At 38.4% G+C, this 17,985-nt stretch overlaps 1 protein-coding gene and 1 long non-coding RNA gene across 19 annotated transcripts in view; one reads left to right on the top strand and one right to left on the bottom strand.

The window, feature by feature from the left end:
- Nucleotides 1-1,271: 1,271 nt before the first annotated feature.
- The window catches only part of TRDMT1 (tRNA aspartic acid methyltransferase 1), a 29,854-nt gene continuing 13,140 nt past the window's right edge, over nt 1,272-17,985 (top strand). For 3 of the 14 annotated variants that reach the window (XR_012672699.1, XR_012672700.1, XM_075143874.1), the window contains exons 1-5: nt 1,272-1,419; nt 10,015-10,124; nt 11,775-11,851; nt 13,358-13,429; nt 17,220-17,285. Coding sequence is in view for 10 of the 14 variants with exons in the window: in XM_075143874.1 (XP_074999975.1) it covers nt 1,356-1,419; nt 10,015-10,124; nt 11,775-11,851; nt 13,358-13,429; nt 17,220-17,285 (389 nt within the window). In the remaining 4 variants the exon portion in view is untranslated. Of the gene's footprint in view, nt 1,420-10,014; nt 10,125-11,774; nt 11,852-12,849; nt 12,938-13,041; nt 13,146-13,357; nt 13,430-17,219; nt 17,286-17,985 lie in introns of those variants that run through there. The other 11 variants (XR_012672702.1, XM_075143873.1, XM_075143877.1 and 8 more) reach the window with 9 other exon arrangements.
- LOC142079527 (uncharacterized) lies at nt 4,425-15,371 on the bottom strand. 5 transcript variants are annotated; one of them, XR_012672707.1, is made up of 6 exons: nt 15,075-15,361; nt 14,449-14,806; nt 9,535-9,775; nt 8,314-8,740; nt 6,419-8,204; nt 4,425-4,988 (listed from the first exon to the last, which is right to left on the bottom strand). It is a non-coding gene; the product is annotated as an uncharacterized LOC142079527 (long non-coding RNA). The 5 variants fall into 5 exon arrangements; XR_012672705.1 differs by lacking the exon at nt 4,425-4,988 and adding an exon at nt 12,412-12,542 and having other exon boundaries at nt 6,636-8,204; nt 9,535-10,195; nt 15,075-15,371; XR_012672703.1 differs by lacking the exon at nt 4,425-4,988 and having other exon boundaries at nt 6,636-8,204; nt 9,535-10,195; nt 15,075-15,368.

Genomic DNA, 17,985 nt, shown 5'->3' with positions numbered 1-17,985 from the left:
AGCTGGCAAGGACCAATATTCTTACTTTGAAATTTTGTTTCTAATTTCACTGTTTTTCACACTTGATGTGTCCCATATTCTGGAGAAGCGCGTTGAAAGGCAGCAGATTTCTCTCTTTTTCACCCTCCACTTTCAGCTAAAAATTCTTTCTTGACCAAGATGCAAGAGGTAGGAGTTACTATGACCAGCTGAATGAGGCAGCTTCGAAGGAAAAATAAATATTCCTCAAATCTACCTTATTTTTGACAGGTTTCTAGGAGGTACCGCAAAAATATGATTAACTCAAGAAGCTGTTAGAGAAAAATGTTCAGGTTTGGGGTTTTTTCCTTCACTTTAGAATCTAAATCTGCAAACTGAGGCATAGGTGAGTGTCTGCTCATGTGTGTGGGGTAACCCACATGATAGTGTGCAGGATATTTACTCTGGTTGTTATACATATATGTAAATGCACATCTAACATTTGTTTTAAAAACAAACTACTTTTCATGGGCAACAATGTCTTTGAGTCGCCTCTTCTTTTCCAATTTAGCAAAAGCAATTTTGTACTGTTACGGCAAAGTAGAAGAGTTTCATCAGTTATTTCCTTCCTTCCTGTTCCACCAGCGGTCCAGGCTTTGAAATGACTTCTCAAAAACAGCACTGCACACTGAAATCACGAAACGCTTAGGCCCATAAAACTGTCGAGCACCATTCGCAACAGCTGCCCAGCAGGCCAGCACGCACACCCCCGCATGGCGATAAGCCCCTTTTGCTGCCCTGCGTCCCCCTTCTCTGTGACCTGGCTGGGCACAAGCCACCCAAATTCATTTCAGTCTCCAGCCTGTCCTTGCCTGCTGCCTCGATGTCAATGGCCGGGCTTGGCCTCCACCTCCCTGTGGGCGCTGGACACCCTGTGGTGGTGCAGGGCCTGAGGAAGGGCAATGGGGTTGGGGATTTCACCACTGCCCCTGTGAGGAGCCCTCGGCCGGGAGAGATGTTGACTCCAAAGGGATTCATGGCCGGGAGCGGGCCCCTCTCCCGATCCCTCACTCCCGGGAGGACGCAGATGGTAGAGCTGCTGGCCAGCATCAGCCCCATGGCCACCTCAGGGGGCAGCAGGACCAGCTAAGCCAGGGGGTGGCTTCATCCTCCGGGCCTAAGCCCACTTTGGGGTTTAACGAGCAATTAGCAATGCCAAATTAAGCCGCTGCTCCGGGGCTGCGCAGCAGGCGAGGGCTGGCACGGAGCCGCCAGCCTGAGGAGGACCCAGGAGGGCGGGCAGGTGGGAACGAAAGAGCGGCGGAACGGGCGGGCGGCGCTTGGGGAGGCCGCCGGGAGGGCCGGGCCGGGCCGGGCGGGGCGCCGGCTGCCGGAGAATGGCGCCGCTGCGGGTGCTGGAGCTCTACAGTGGCATCGGGGGGATGCACCAGGCCCTGAAAGGTACCGGCAAGCGGCCGCCGCCAGCGCGTCCCTCGGTGCTCGCTGTCGCCGCAGCCCTGCCGTGCGCCCGCCCCCGCCCGCCTCCTCGCCCACCCCCACCTCCGAGGGCGCCATCTTCTCGATGGGACCCCGACCCCTGAGGGGAGGCTGTGGAGGGCGCCATCTTCTCGATGGGGCGGGCTAAGATGGCCCCTCTCCTACCGCAGCCGCTTCTCGCAGGCGGGGTGTCGCCTTCCCCCACCGTCTTGCACAAGCACCGTGTGGAGGGAAGCTGTGAGGTGGGAGGCCGGCCTAGTCCCCTATCCCAAGCCCCGGAGGCACAACCTCCCCCTCTGCAGGGGCAGGAAAGTGACCTTATGGCGGTGGGGTTGGTGCTGTATTACAGACCTGCTGTCAGGGGCTGCGTGGGGGCGAGTTGTAAGGGGGGTTGGTAACTGGGTTTTGGCTAGTGACGTGTTTGCATTAGGGGGCTATGGCTGTAAACTGAGCAGTGTCCGAAAGCGTTCATGGCCTGCTGGGTGGCACCAGGTACCCAGGAGCACATTGGGATGGAAATTAGGGGCCCATGCTCCTTCTTCAGCCCAGACAGCTGCTCCTGGGGAGGCCGAGATTTTGTGTTCGTTCATACATGCTCTGTCTTCTACTGATGCGCCCCTGCTGCAAATGGGATCAGGATCATGGAGACACAGGATGATAATCAAATTCGCCAGGGTATCCCATAGGCATGTTTGGTTTTCATGGCATATAGTTAGGTGAATGGCTGATACGTGATCCAATATGAGCCTGACCATATGAGGTTGGTATAACGTTTTGTAAATATGGAATTTGAACTGGTATAGAGATGTCATGCTAGACTATGTGCCCAGGTGGGTTTTTGATCTGGTACAAGGAATCCTGGAGCTCAATTTGCTGAATTGTTAAAGCATGGCCTGGGTGACCTTCAGCAAGTCCTGTAGACTCTCTGTGACTTGGCTTCCCCAAATAAAAAATTGAGCCAGGGCTATTGATTTCCTTTGTAAAGTACCCTAGGCCTTGTTACTTCGAAGTCCAGGTTTCAACACACGTTTGTATAATTTACGAGAATCACCATAATACTTTTAATTGCAACTACAATCCTTCAAATACTTCAGCCTTCATAAGCGTTAGCTCTATTATTATACTCTACAACAGAGAACATTGTCATAAAAACATCAGGTGAAAACTCACTTTATCTTGTGATTTTTCCAGGGAGCTGTGTAATATTAAAATGTTCTGCTTACAGAGTAGAATCGGTTTAGCATCATTTATTTACTTAAAACATACTTAAAATTGGCAGCGCGGCATTTTTTCTACTATCTAATTGTTGCTTGAATGTATATATATGTTTTATATATATATAATGTATAAAAATCACAACTTATAAAAATAGTTACCTACATTGTTATTGTAAATAATCCTAACCACCTGTTGTAGGGATGCATTTTCCTTATTTCCAGAGACATTCTTAGAATATTCACAGCAAAATATATCTTTGTATGGAACTGCAGATTTTGGAGTTTTTGTGGAATGAAAAGAGGGTGTTATACATTGTATATAGTGTATATAGCTGTAATGGTAACGCTCTGCTTTTCTAGTAGTCTTGTTTCTGAAGTGATGGGAAACTATCTATGTATTATAGACAATTTCCATATTTCCATAGAAAGTGGACTGGTTCCTGAAACTTAGCCTACACCATGGTCCTTCACTCAGCTGTTTTTCATTGTTGGTGTGTGTATGTATGTAATAAATCTTTACTGAATATTATCTAGCTATGTTCTTAACATAATACTAGATGTCTTGTGGATGTTCGGTAATGTGCTGCAATAGTTAATAAATTGTAATGCCACATGTGATATCCTATGGATGGCCACTTACGAAAGCATCATTCACAACACAACAAATACTTAAAAGGATGGGAATATTGAGAATGCAGCCTTGGAAGATTATCAGAATACTGTAAACTTGTATCCAAAAGATATACTGATTGAGTGATGCCCCAGTGGATAGTCACTGTGCATATGAAGGCTTAAGATCGTATATCACCTTTATATATTGTGTAGTTTGGAGGGTGAAGGAATTAACCAAACGCCTTGTATTATTTCCTGAAAGGGTAAATTTATTTCCAAGCTTACTGTTTCTGAACTTGCTGAAAACAACTGCATCAGTGTCAGTGCATGTTGTAATTTCTGTTCTTCTGGGCTTACATTTGACTGAAGAAATTACAGTAAGTATGAATAGTGAGACTGAGATTCTTTTGTAGTGGTACCAGCCAAAATAGATGAAGGGACTGTGTATAAGAGGAGACTTAAATTATTATGTGTGTAAAAGACCCTAGCTAGTACTAAATGGTTAAATACCAATTGAAATTTGCAAAGTGGATAGATAAAATGCTATTTGCATTACAGTTGGTATAACTATTTTCAAATCTGGTGCTTATTTTTCTTGGAAACATATGAGAACTCAGCCCATAGGCATTGTGTTGTCTTGGAAAAAGTCCAAACTGTACACCTCTAAATGAATATCTTGTTTTGAGTGTTGTTAAAACTAATAATCAGGCAATTTGAATAAAAAGCTTCTTTGCAATTTGCGCTGAATTAAGTATTTAATGTCAGGTCGTTATATAAAACTGGTTTTGATGAATTGTATTGCATTCAGGAACACTGATATAGTCAGGCATTCTGATCCTTTCTGCTGTTTTCTCTTTTTAAGTCTCTTAGACATCTGGATTCAGTTTTCTTATATAGATTATAAAGGAACAAAGTAAAGTGAAAGGGTATTTAAGTGTTTGCTTTTATGTGGAAATCAAACAGAAAAAAGTGAATGTTCCTCTGGAAGTACTTTAATAATAGGGTTTCTTATATCTTTTAGGCCTATATGTGTATATGAAACCATGCTATTTGAAAATGTCTCTGATACAATTTTTTGGATATCATTTAGCAAATGGCAGATTGTTTGGCATCTTCCATTTAAATCAAGTACAGAAATATTAAAAGGTTTTTTTCCATATAAATATGAAGCTTGAAAGAAAGCCTTCCATTTCGCCAGTGCTTTCATAAACCAGATACGCAAGATTATGTATCATACTTTATTTTCTTGGTATGGTTTCTAGTCAATCTATACAGCCAAGAAAAATAATAGGAACATGTAGAAAAGAGAGCAACATGGAATACTTTAGTAGCAGCACCCTAGGAAAGCTACTTGTTCTACAAAAGGATTCTGCAGCTCTGGCAAGTTCTGGCTCAGTGTTGGTTCCTGGCTGTGTTATGTAGCCAGTTTTGTGGCCAGTTATGTTTAGCAGAGCTGGTCCAACTTCCGATTTCTCTGTGAAATTGCCAGTGTTTTCAATTGGCAAATAGGTATTTTCTAGCAAATCTGACACTGACTTTTCTACCTTGAAGCCCTTTTTGGCTGTGATCTTTCATAAACTTAATTTTAAGATAGCCTATACTTGAGCTTGCGGGATGAGGATGTTAATTGTTTTGGCAGCTGTCATTAAAGTAGAATGCATTTGGCACCAAGTAGTATGCAGTCGGTTTTGAGATTGTCCTCACCTACAGTAAGAAAGAATTGAATTTTAATAAATTCATTAAATTTATACTCTCTTATAAGTGTTTCTCTATTAACAGTAGGTGGAAGTTATTAGTACATAGCTACATAGTTGAATCTGGTGAAAAGTGACAGTGAAAAGAAGGCTGTTCCTGAATTTAGATTTCAGTCCAAAACTGAAAAAAAAAAAAATCTTGGGGATTGTCTAGCTCTGTGTTGATACTTTAGCTGTAGATAATTCAGCGTATGCAGAATTTCTAGTTTTAGATTTTGAATGCTATATAATAGTATTTTAAGTTTAACAGCAAAGACATGCAAAAAGATATAATTTAGAAAGTTGAGCTTGATTAAGGTCAGAAGTCAGTGAGTCTGTTCATATTCACACTCTTGAAAGATGGAGGCAGCTAAGAGATGGGAGTGCATTTCTTCCTTCTTCCCACCCTGTGCTCCATCTTTGCGAGATTTATAAAGGTTGATGTTTAGATCATATATGTCTAAACCTACGATACTTTATATATATATGTGTGTGTGTGAATGTATTCTTTATATATAAAGTGCAGAGTTTCTGCAGTGAAAAATACAGTGTCTTATTTTTAGAAAATCTATGGCTACAAATTAATTTCCTTAGCAACTTTCCATCAAACAAACAGCCTGCTCTTCCTCATTCCTAGCCAAAACAAACTTAAACTGGCTTATTAATTTAGGCAGTTTTCCCATGAAAAATGGGTTCCAGTTCTCTGCCACAAGCATTTGTAATCTGCCAGGTCACTGAAAAAAGTCTCTGTGCGTAAAACATGAAAGGACATCTTTTAAAAAATGCCGTAATTTTGCAGTGATAAAGTTGGTGATATTTTTCCTCTGCAATTGTTACATTTCAATTTTACAGAGTAAGAATTTGAGTCTCTTGTCCTCTGTCATCTCTGTTTATTAATTTTATTTTATTATCTCTGTGAATTGCACAGCATAATAAACTGGTGTGCATAATTACACTGAGCATAGCTATCTCAGGAGGAGTGGCAAAAGAGACAAAACTGGCAAGCAGCTTTAGGATTCAGCACAATGCAAAACAAAAATATTGTCAGTTTGAGCAAGTTTTTACACCTAAGCTCATTTTGATGTAATGCTTCTCTAAAATATAGCCCTTTGTAGCACAAGATGGTGCCAGTTGTGCTATAATGTAAATTTACCTAGTTTATATGGCTGAACATGAACAAATCCTGTACAAATACAGTGAAAAAAGTTGCTGAGTATCCTGCAGGAAGCAAGTATCAAGTTTATTGATAGTCGTGTTGACTGTAGCTATGGGCAGTTCATCCTAATCACTTCAGCCAAGAGCAGACAACTCAGAAATGAAATCTTTGCTCTCTGTTTTAAAAGGAAACAGGACTGACAAAACATGTGACTAATCATCCCTTTTCCATCCGTTTCCATATACCTGTTAGAATAGATAATTGTTCTGGCTCTGATTTTCCAGTATGCTGAGATCCGCCGGGCTCTGCCCTTGGTGTAACACCGTGTATTTCATGTGCTCTGCTGACATTGATGATTCTATGACAAAAGTACAGTGCTGAATATAAACAGATCTATGTTAATTTTAAGGTCTGCTAGAAACGCATGACAAAGGAGTCGATTCTGAAGAGGAAAAGAACAGATATTGCAATGTCAGAGATTTTATTTTCAGGGTTTGAGGATGACACCCTTTGGGTTTGTTTTTTCCAAATCAGAAGCTGATGCATACATCTTGTCTTCCTTTGTTTCAAATGCTACACCTTCCAATCATTACAACAGCGTCCCTTTCACTCGAGTGACTGCTACGTAGCTGAAATGGCTCGTAAGCATTGTGTATACAACAAAATAGAGAATTGGGACCCAAAGTTTGATTGCTGCGTCTTTAGGCAATTTAAATAACACTTAAAGAGTTTCTGCTATATGGATCCTAGCGGTCTTAAGACTCAAGTGCAAAATCAGTACTTTCCTAGTAGGATGATAAAAATTTGAGTTCACCTGCTTTCAGCCAAGAGAGAGTATTACAATCTATTCTGCCTAAAAATAAGCCGTAATACCTCCCTCAGTAACTTCCCCATCATGTCTGTGGCTTCCTTTTGAGCTACAACATCTCTTTCAGAAATGTGAAGTCTTGGTTCAAAAACTGTGGTGTTGAGGAATATTGCAAATCAAGTATTCCAGTAGCTACTTAGTTTCACTTAGAAAATGTGTATTATTTTTTCTTTAGTCTGCATAAAATTAAATTGTTTTCTGCATAGATGTAATTCTCTTAAATGGCTGTCTTGAAAATTGGATGTACTTGTTTGAAAAAAAAGTCTCCAGAGCTGTGTCTGTTTCTGTATTGAAGTTCTGCTATATATTTTGGTGAGTTGATTTAACATCTCACTAAGTCAGCAGTTCAGGGGCATTTTCATATTCCTGAGTTTCTTTTGTGCCTTTTGTCAGTGGGGATAGTTAAACACAGTCTTGATTCTGTTTTTTTTAGATTCTGCTTTCAGTCTTTTTTATGATGCATTCCTACAGTCATTTTCAAGTAATAAATAGAAATGCTATAGAAAAACAGAGTATCACAGTTTGACATCGAAGTTATTTAAATTTCAGAAGTTCTTTAAAAACGTTTCATTTTTGCATTGTTTGAAATTTACACAAGCTTTTCTTTGTTAGGTTGGATGTGTGAGATCTGCTTGTCTGCTCGAGCTCCTTCATGCATTTCCAGGGTATTTCCACACAAATACTCTTAATCAGCTTTTAGAGGGAGTCTGTTCTGTAACAGGAACTCCCAAGAGAGCCACAGCTTTTGAGTGAAAAGGAGAGAAGCTTTGAAAAAATTATCAGGTCTTTGAATTGGGAAGAGAGGAATAATTCAGGAAAAGTTCCTGTCCCTTTTCCATGTGGGTTGCCATTTCTGGTTTGGACTGAACATTGTATTGCAAGGGGATTCAATAAATTACTATTAGCTATGTGCTCTCTCTCAGTATTTCCAGGCATTTGGGCCTGTGAAGTCCCTTGATGCAAATCCCCAGTGCTTCTTTTTTCTTGTATGTAGGCAGGAGGAGATTGGATTGATGGTAGTAAAAAGAGTGAACGTCTGAATCATGACGTGTGAGAGAAAGCACACTGCCTGCCTCTCCAATTACCATTTTTAAACTATATGTTATTTTAGATAATAACTTGAGGTTCTTGATTTTTTTATTTTTTCTTTTCTTCTGGAGTGCCTGGAACACACAGTAAGGATCAGCTTGTCATTCTTCTTTTAAGAACTGAAAGAATAAATGAGAAAAGCAGTCTCTTAAACAGCACTTGAAGTTTGTTCCCACTACTTACGTGTTACAGCTTTGTTTTAGGAAGATGAAAGTGTTGGTTCCTGAATATGCTTGTAAATTGAGACAGTCAATCTGCTAAGGCGATGTTCTTTTCACGCTAGATGTCAGTGTTAACATACCTGTTCCGTAATCTCAGGTGTAATCATTCTGTTGTCCTCGTGGATACACCTGTATTTAATACTTAGGTTACAATTTTAACAGTGGTTAAAATGTCAAGACAGTAACTCCAAATAATGATTTGTATGTTGACCCTTAATGGGCGGCCGTCTGTAAATCTTTTTCTTGTGAAACTTCTGTTCTTCTTGCCCTCTGCTGCACCAAGTAAATCCAGGAGAACCAGGTTGGTCTTTGTTAAAATGTCTGCTACAGTCTTTCCAATACCCAGATTTCTTTTTCATCTTAGTTTTGAATAAGATGGCCTTGAAAACCTGAAAGATAGTAGATGGGTGATAACTGCATCACTCAAAATTAAATCTACTGGGGGCATCATAGTTGGTTTTTCATCCTCTCAAACAGTAAATAATTAGCTGACTAGCAGTAATTCATAAGATGTCTCATAAGGTCATTTGTCGATATGTTAGTTGAGCGTGTTGTGAGACTATTCAAAGGCATGTGGCTATTTGCCTTGTTTCTTTTGGCTTACAATAAATTTTTTAAAATTGCTTGTGTTTCATCTCGGGTTTTGTAGTGGTGACTGTAATGTAGATTTCCTGGTGGTTGAAACTGGTCTTGTATATCAGGAAGTACTGTTTTCTGCCTGCGGCTATAACAGTGACCACAGCCTATCTTCCTGGATAAAAAGCTCAGTGAAGGCATTGTGGTTAGTAATAATAAATAGTGTGACATGATGAGCAGTGGATTAAACACTGTTCTTCTTATGTCTTTAGCTTCTGTAGAACCTATTATTCTGTTACTCTGTAAATTAACCATTGCTTATTTACATTATTTTCAGTGTATTTTTCTTTCAGGATTTTAGCTGTCAGTAGGTTTGTTACACTGCACTCTCTTCTTTTCTATAACACCTTTAAGTGTCCAGAAGTACTTCCTTTGATCTCAAGAGAAGAGGAGCTGCCAAATGTTGTCCTTCAAAGCATTTGGTATTTTGGGGACCTTGAACCGAAAGGAGGCAGCAATTGGGTTCAAGGCCCAAGCTTTTATTGGAATATAAGCACAAATGTTTTTCAGGCAACTTGTTGAAGTTTTATTGCAAGAGTAGACGTACCTCAAACATATTTATTGGTGCCATTTTTTCACAATGAGAAGTGGTATACTTCTAGAATAACACATTTAGTTCCTGTAAGTTGTCAGTGGCTGGAGAGTCTCAGGCAGCGATAGGGGGGCTGAGCGGGTTGACTCAGGCTGCGTTCCTGTAGCTAAGGAACTTGGTGGCCACAGAGACCAACTGAGTGCAGGTGAGGACATTGTAGAGATGCGCCCTGTTTGGAGTTTATGTGTGACTGTACCTACAAATTAAGAAGTATGCAGTTAGCTTTTATTTTTGGATATATAAGGAGGGGAAGTATTGGCCATATGATTAGAAACACCGTATTTTTTTCATATAAAGTTTTAACGGCAACACAGCAGAGTTGGATCATGTAATTTCCCTTTTATTTTTGAGCGTAGCTGTAACGCAACTGAACAACGCATTTTTCCAAGAGTAGTAAAGAGAAACTACAGTTTTCAAATTCTTTTTTAATTTTAGAAAGCTGCACATCTGCAGAAGTTGTTGTTGCTGTTGATGTGAACACTCTTGCCAATGAAGTTTATAAGCACAACTTTCCCAGCACGCCATTATGGGCAAAGACAATTGAGGTGAGTAATGAATGTCTTTTTTGCTCTAGTCTGGCATTTGTAGACGTAAGTTGTCTTCACTATCCTTGTTACTAATAAGAGAAACAAAAAGATTTAATTTATGTTGTTATGAATAGAGCAGTTTTACAATAACTTTGATTTCTTGTGCTGTGGTTGCTTGTTGAAGTTAGAGGGATACTCACACTGGAGACTTTTCCTAAAAGTCTTGACTATCGCATCAAGAAGGGTTACGTGAATGTCAAGAGGAATGCTTACCAGCAATAAAGGAATGTCAAAAATCATACTTTTAGATTAAAAAAATATTTTCATGTATTTTGAAAGAATTTAATTAAATTACTTGGAGGCATGACTTCGTTTTATAGTTACAGTTGAGCTCAGTAAAACACAAAAAAATATACTGGATGGGACAGTCTTAAATTTTTTTTGTGGGCTCAGTACATCAAATATTTTAGGAATTCTGTCCCTCTTCCAAATTATTTGAAGAAGAACTAGGTAAAACTGGCTTCTATTTTAATAATCGAAGGGCAAACTAAGCATGTGGTTTTGCCTGGATTTAGTTAGAAATTACTCTACACTTTTTAATCTTCTTTTACAGTTTTACAACATGACAGTAAAATTTGTTTTAAGACATCAGCTTAAGTAAGACTTAAACAGCTGGCTAAAGGTTAGCTGCTTATTCAGTACTCAATAATAACAGGCTAAATGATAGTTTGAAGTTTTATATGGGAAAATGCAAATATGCAGATTACAGTCAGCAAGACCTTCTTTAAATTTATTGGAAAAATAGCAGCTTTTGTCTAGTTTCTATGGGCAGTTATGTTACATTTGCTTTATAGATATCTGTCAAAATATGTAAGGTGGTGATTTCTTTGTCTAGCTCATAGTTACTTGATTATTATCCTCCTCCTCTCCTCATGGCCTCTTAGTATGTTGTCCTTCTAGTGTTGCTTAAAATTAGTCTGGAGGAGCTTCTACCTGTGTAATTAGTTCATACCACAGACTAATTCATTCTTCTCTGAACATAAATATTTTTGCAGAGTAGAGCTTTCAGCCGTATAGTATCTTTGAGGGATTTTTACTCGGCAAAAGCTAAAATGAAGTAAACTTTACAGGTTGCATTGGTAGTGAGCTCCTAAGAGTTAAAACTCACAGTTTGGACCTGTAAAAATGACCATGTTAACACTTGAGCTAGTTTTCTGTTCAGATATTTTGTCTTTTGAGAAGATCTAATATTTTTTCACCTGTTCTGGATATGTTAATTTTTTTTTTGTTTTTGATGTACAAAGTCTTCATATCTGAATAATGATGCTTCATTTGGAGGAAATAACTAGTTGGTATTTTGATGTGATCTACTGAAAGAACCACTACACGTCTTCTGAAAGAATGAGTAGATAAAAGCCTCAAGATTATGTATAGATGCTAACATCATTAGTGTTTTTGATTCATATTCAAAGCAACGAAATGTATATTTGCATTGTATGGTTAGCCAAGGTAGAAAAGAATGAAATTATTAGGTCAAATGGGAGATTAGCAAGTTTTTTGCTAGATGAAGCATATAGTGAAAGTAAGAGGGGTAGTTTGGTCAAGATGACTTGAGAATTTCCTACAGTTTACAACACTCAAAATTCTTCTATTTTTTTCCTTATTCAGGGCATAACACTGAAAGAATTTGACAGATTATCTTTTGATATGATTTTGATGAGTCCTCCCTGTCAGCCATTTACAAGGTAGATACAGCAACCTTTGGAGAAAAGTGCAGTTGTTACAGTATGTGCTGTTAAAGGAGAAATGTTTTCAAGAGTGACGCAATGTGTGGTTCACCTGTGTATCTTTCTCTTCCTAAGCAACAATGTTGTAGCCCTATTCACCGTGAGATTTACTGAAGTGGAAGAAATGCAGCAATTTGAATCTTAATTCTTGATCACATTTCTTGTAATGTATCTTTTAATTCAGTTGAAATTAAGTAAGCTTCTTACAGCACCTATTTTGCATTGTTCCTGTAACAGTGAATTTAAAAGATTTTGCTGTTTAGGAGTGCTTTCTTTCCCTGTAGGTATCTATCTAATCGCTCTCTGGGGCAAATCCAGAAGGAGGATTGAAATTTCTCACTTCTGCCTGAGACTAAGAGTGTAATCTGTTTTTTTTTATACTTTGAAAATTGCACGTGCACACAAGTAGTTTATTCTGAGGAATATTTCTATTTTAGCCAAAAATAGGAGGATAACGGCTTTGAAATAATTTTGTGCATGGTATAGAGAAATATCTGCTAATCAAGAACTGAACTTACTGTGATGTTGCTTGTCAGGTTAGTTTCAAATTCGTATAGTTTGACAGCAGTGACCAGTGGAGGTAAGATTCTAGTAACTGTACTCATGCAAAGTAGTAGCTTCATGAAAAATTCTGTTGATGGTGATGAAACTGCTTGTGTAAGAAAGTATATTTCAATGAATGTTCTAAGATTAAAAAGAAATCCCTCCAAAGTGGTGCTGATCTATAAAAATCTGTGCAAACCTATGATGTATATAGGAATCATTCCTTCAAATTTTTTTCTTTTATAATACTGTGGAAAAAAAAAATCTTTGTATGACTAATTAATTTAGAGACATGCTAAAGCTTTTCTAGCAAGGCTTTGTTCTTTTTAAGAGCTAATACAAGTATAAGTTAGAGGAACACTAGCCTGGAATCATTCTATTATGTTATTGTTTTTATTTAACCTGCCAGGTTAAACCACAACAAACCTACATGAGCTGTCCAGTTTAATGTTACAAAATTGGTTACAAAGTTATTCATATGGGGCTCAATCCTGCAAAATGGTGAGCACTGAGGCTTTAATTCATAGAAATAATTTAATATATTCCATATAAAATAGCTTGGTATTCCCAGGAACTTCAGTGGGGTTTTTTTTTTGTTCTTTCAGAGCCAAGTACGTTCAAGGGGTTTGCTGGACAAGACCAGAATGCTAAATGCTTTGCAGACTGGGGAGTGGGTTTCATTACTGAATGCTTCGATTTTAATCTCACTGTGAGCTGATGGATTCCAGGGCAGACTTTCATTCCTTAGAGCATTTCTTAGGACACTGCCTCTGTGAGCAGGTCCTCATGTCTGTACACAATGCTTTTGCAGAATCCCTTTTTGAAACTCAAAGCAAAAAGTGTCAGCATTCTGTAGAAAGATGCAAGTCAAATGTCAGTCTGCTCCAAGTAATATACAGGTGTTTCGTTATTCTTTCTTAGAATTGGCCTGCAAGGTGATGTATCTGATCCACGGACAAAGAGCTTTCTCTATATCCTTGATATTCTTCCAAGGTATAAATGAACTTCTACCTCAGTTCTTAAGTCTTTGATGTAACTAAGTAGGTGTTTTATATTGCAGCGAGACAAGTCATCTATAATGTTTTACAGGGATACTGTTAGTATTGTATTGTATTACTTGTTTGTTTTCACGTGATCATATATAACTTAAATACTTGTATTTTACTAATGCCATTATCATCTCATAGTTACTGTATATGCTTTCATTGTTTGGTTTTCTTTTTTATTGTGTATCTGTTTAAACTGTGGCTATATCATAAATGAAACAAGTTGAGTTATTTATTTTCAGTTCAACATCAAACTTGCACTGACTTTATTTAGAAGCAGGAGTAGGTAATATAATAGTTTGCTAATGGGCATCATGGAAACGTGAAAATTGTTTGAATTACCAGGTTGAAAAAGCTTTGATTCAACATTTAATCACCTTTTGAATAGGTAACATTTGAAAGAGTTTGTTTAAATATGTTATTGACTGCACAATACAATACATCTTCCGTTCCCTTCTATTCTTTCTTAAAGTGTCTATTCTGTCTTTTTGGTGCTGCTTCTAGATACCTTGGGGCAGCTTGTGTATTTTTGGTTTGTAGTACAATCTCTTGTTTTAAGTAGTAATACTAAAAAATTTGAATAGCACTGCACTGTCTGAACAGTGTCCTTGTCTTTGTGTTCATCTATCATTTTTGCTTGGTCAGACCTCAGTTCCTAATAAAATAGCCATAATTATTTGTATTATTTATGCATTAAATTTTGAAACAGTAAATCCAAACAAAGTGGTTTTTGCTGACCTAAATTGTTCTTACTGAGAGTGTTAAAATTGACGCCAAGTAATGCTTGTAGTCTTTTTTGGGAAGAGATGTATAGCACTGTAAGAACCCTTCCTGGGGAAGTGAAGCAAGCAGTTGCTCAGGGAGGTTATCCAGCAGAAATCTCTGCTACTGGAATGAGACGTCCATTGGGTACCAATTGGTATGAGCCTGGGAATTTGCATTAGTTACAGTCCACCAGACGCTTACCTGGCAGTCTTGCTTCTGCTGGAGACTGAGAGAGCTGCTCTCTGTATATTCTTTCACTGGTTAATCTTGCTCTCAGAGTTGGAGGAGGATGAAAAAAAGTCTGGCTGGCGCTCTTTTTTTCTTAATTTTTTTTTTTTTAAATGAATGCTGTCTGCACAGAAGGAAACCAGTACCAACAATAGGCTTTCTTTCAAACTGCTGTTACTACTGCGAGAAGAACGTCTTCATCGTTCTTCCAGAAACAACTTTTTTGCAGCGAGCAACATTAAATGGGACCATCTCTTTGCCCTTGTCATCAGCAGATAGAGAACACAGACGCAGAAGGGCTGAGTGGCTTGGCTGGGATCGCCTAAGAAATCTGTGGCAGAGAACACAAAACAGAATGCAATACAGATTCTGTAGCCGAGTAAGTTAGACAATTAATAGGTAAAAAGAAAGATTATTATTACTCCCCCGCTTCTAGCAGAGGCACAAAAATAGGGAGATAACGTGGGTTTCCAGAAGTTGCAAAGGATGTCTTTTCTGGAACAAGGAATGTAACTCAGTCCTGCAGACCGACCTTTCAAAATGATAAATTAAAAACAGCAGATAGTGTATAAGTTCCTAATTTGTCAGAATAATAGTACCTTCCTTATCCTTAAGGGAATCCTGACCTCAGTATTCCTTTCCATTAAACTGAGACACAGTTAAGAGGGTGCTGCTTTTGGGACACTGTTGTGCATTAATATGGAAAGGTTACTTCTTGGTTGCTGTGGGCTTAGCTGGATAAAGGGCAGAAGATTTTCCTTTTCAAAACCAAAGCTTTAGACACTGCAGGACATATGTTTTTCGTCACGATGATGCAAAGGACCTGGGCTTGGCTGTGGCACTTTATCTCAACGCCCCATGAGACCCTGTTGACGTCTCTTATCTCCCTTGGGCAGGTTGTTTCTTGAGGCAGTACTTACTGTAAGCAGTCTGTAATATGTTCAAGATGGTGGCTTCTGCAGAGTTTCTCAGTTCCAATAGATTTATGTTTTACTGAGATAGTGTTTGTGTGTTTTCTGGATATGACATGTTTGCCAGACATTGAGTATGGAGTATTTCAGCCCAAAAAAGGGAAATTCTTAATATAGGAATTATCACTTTGCATTCTAAATTGGTATGGCATGCATTCAGTTTATGGAAACTATAAAATAATTTCTCGTCCCTTGGCTGTTCCTATTTCACGTTCAGCCTTTTATAATGAAATGTTGCTGAAATGAGGCTCAAAGATTGCTTGGGAAGACAAGTATTAGAGATATGGAAAGGACAATTTCAAGATCTGGAAAGACCTGGGAAATCCTTGGAGCACCCAGGGGGCAAACAAAGTCTGACCTAAATGGTCCAGATACTGTCTGTTTATCGTGTCCAAGCCATAACCCAGGGAAATCTGATGCTAAGACGTCAAAGTGCTACTTTTACAGATACATTTGTAATGATAATACCTGCCAAGTACTTTACACATACTCTTTGTATAGTGATTACTTGTCTTGTGATCTGTTGATCCTGTATGAGCTCTTGCATTTCAGGCTGTGCTCTGGATTCATTACTTTAAAAATAAGTTTCATAGTAGGTGATGATGATGCTGAGCGTGGGTAAACATACCAACAGATATATTCTCCATTCCTCTCCAGGGAATTTGGCTGCTGCTGTTTTTTTCAGTTCAGTATTTTTTTTTCCCTATTATTTTTAGTATTTTTAGATTTGACATAGTATCTTGTACATTTTCCAATTTGTTGTGAAATGCTTTAGTTCTTTAATTCTTCATGTGAATGTCTTTAACTGATGATAGTTAAGAACGTGTTAAAACAAATTCTGCTGTGATTTGTACCAGTGGAAGTCCAAAGTCACTTACAGACTTAAATAAGCATGGAGCTGCTGTCTGCTGGCATTAGTATCCTGTTTCTATATGTTCTTCTGAGATCCCAATGTGTGGCTGACATACTATGTCTACATTAGCCTTACCAGAGAATTAATCAGTGCCAGGGAATGTTCCCAGAGACTTGAAACTGAATCATCTCTGCTTCTAAATTGTTAGAATGGTCCCTGGCACAGTTTGGGCATGTTCCTTTCTCCAGAGGTTTAATATGCGGTTTTTGGAATGAGCCTATTTCCAGACCTCTGCACTGATCTTGCCAAACATCAGGCGCCTCCTTCCCCTGCCCCCCATCAAAATGAAGAAGTTAAGTATAGAAAATTGAGAATGTCTGCAGTTTGAGCTCTAAACATGTCATATTTCTTAAAGCAATTAGATGATTACTGGTTCTGATGTGTTATCACTAAAGTTGATGTGACATTTTGACATTGATTTCAGGTTTAAGCACTTTAAAAAAAAGTTTTCTGTTCAATGGCTAAATAGTGATCTTTTTTCCACTGACAATTATCTTTCCTATTACAAACTCAATCTATTGAATAATCATATTATGCTTTAGGAAATGAACGTGGTAAGCATTTTCAGAAGAACATGCGTGGGGTACAGGAGGGTACGGCAGTCCATCTGAACATCCATAAGTGTTTTTTGTTGTTTTTTATAATTACTAGCAGTCCACATTTTAAATTCACTTGGGAATTATTTGATCTAGGCAATCTTGAAAGTTGAGGTACATTTTTTTAAGGATGCTAAACTTCAACAGCTAGCATGATGTGGAAATACTTTGGTCTTTCTTGTAGCTAAACAAATCTGTGGATGAATATAATGTTGTTTACATCTTGTTACTCTGATGTGTTGATATTTTTTTTTTAACTTATAGGCTCCAGAAGCTTCCAAAATACCTACTTTTAGAAAATGTTAAAGGATTTGAATGCTCTTCTGCGAGGTAAAGTCTAATTTATGCAGGTTTTAGTTTTTAATAAAGGACATTTTCTTTAGAAGGGGAAAGCAGGATTTTTATTTCCTAGACTTTAAATTAACAAAATAGAATGAGATGGGACAGCTAGCAGCTGTGAGTTAAACATACTGTTTTAATTTAGGAATGAAAATCTTAGATTGTGAAAGGAACTTGCTAAATAAGTCTTTCTTTCTCTAAGCGGATAAAATATGTTACAACAAGTTGCCTCCATTGATTTTATTTGATGATCCTGTGTCCTTTAGAAAGGGTCAATATTAATTTTCAAAGAAAAATAACAATAGGTATAGCACTCAGAGGTTTTGGGTTTTTATCCGTTACAAGAGCTCATGGTATCTAGTGTTAAGATCACAGTACAGTATAGGGGCTTTCTTCAGTACCTTTGTTGATAGTGGATTATCAGTGGTTCAGGATTGCCATCAAATGGTCCAGAGATACAGTATGAAGACTGTATGTAATCTTCTTCTGAAATGTGGAAGAGGAAAGTTGTCAATAAGGTTACCTAATGACAGCAGGACATTCTCCTTTCTTGTGGGCAAAGCAGGAGACAGTGGGTTGCAGTCTTCCTTCTCATTTCTTGCTGTAATAAAGTAGGATCTTTCCACAGCATTCCTTAAAGCACCAAGAGAGCAGCCACCCTGCATATCATGCTCCTTAATGAATATGGCAG

This window comes from Calonectris borealis, chromosome 2, assembly GCF_964195595.1.
Source record: "Calonectris borealis chromosome 2, bCalBor7.hap1.2, whole genome shotgun sequence".
In the NCBI taxonomy this organism is placed as follows: domain Eukaryota; kingdom Metazoa; phylum Chordata; class Aves; order Procellariiformes; family Procellariidae; genus Calonectris; species Calonectris borealis.
The sequence above is the reverse complement of the archived record's forward strand: the minus strand, read 5'-3'. Positions and strand labels throughout refer to the sequence as shown.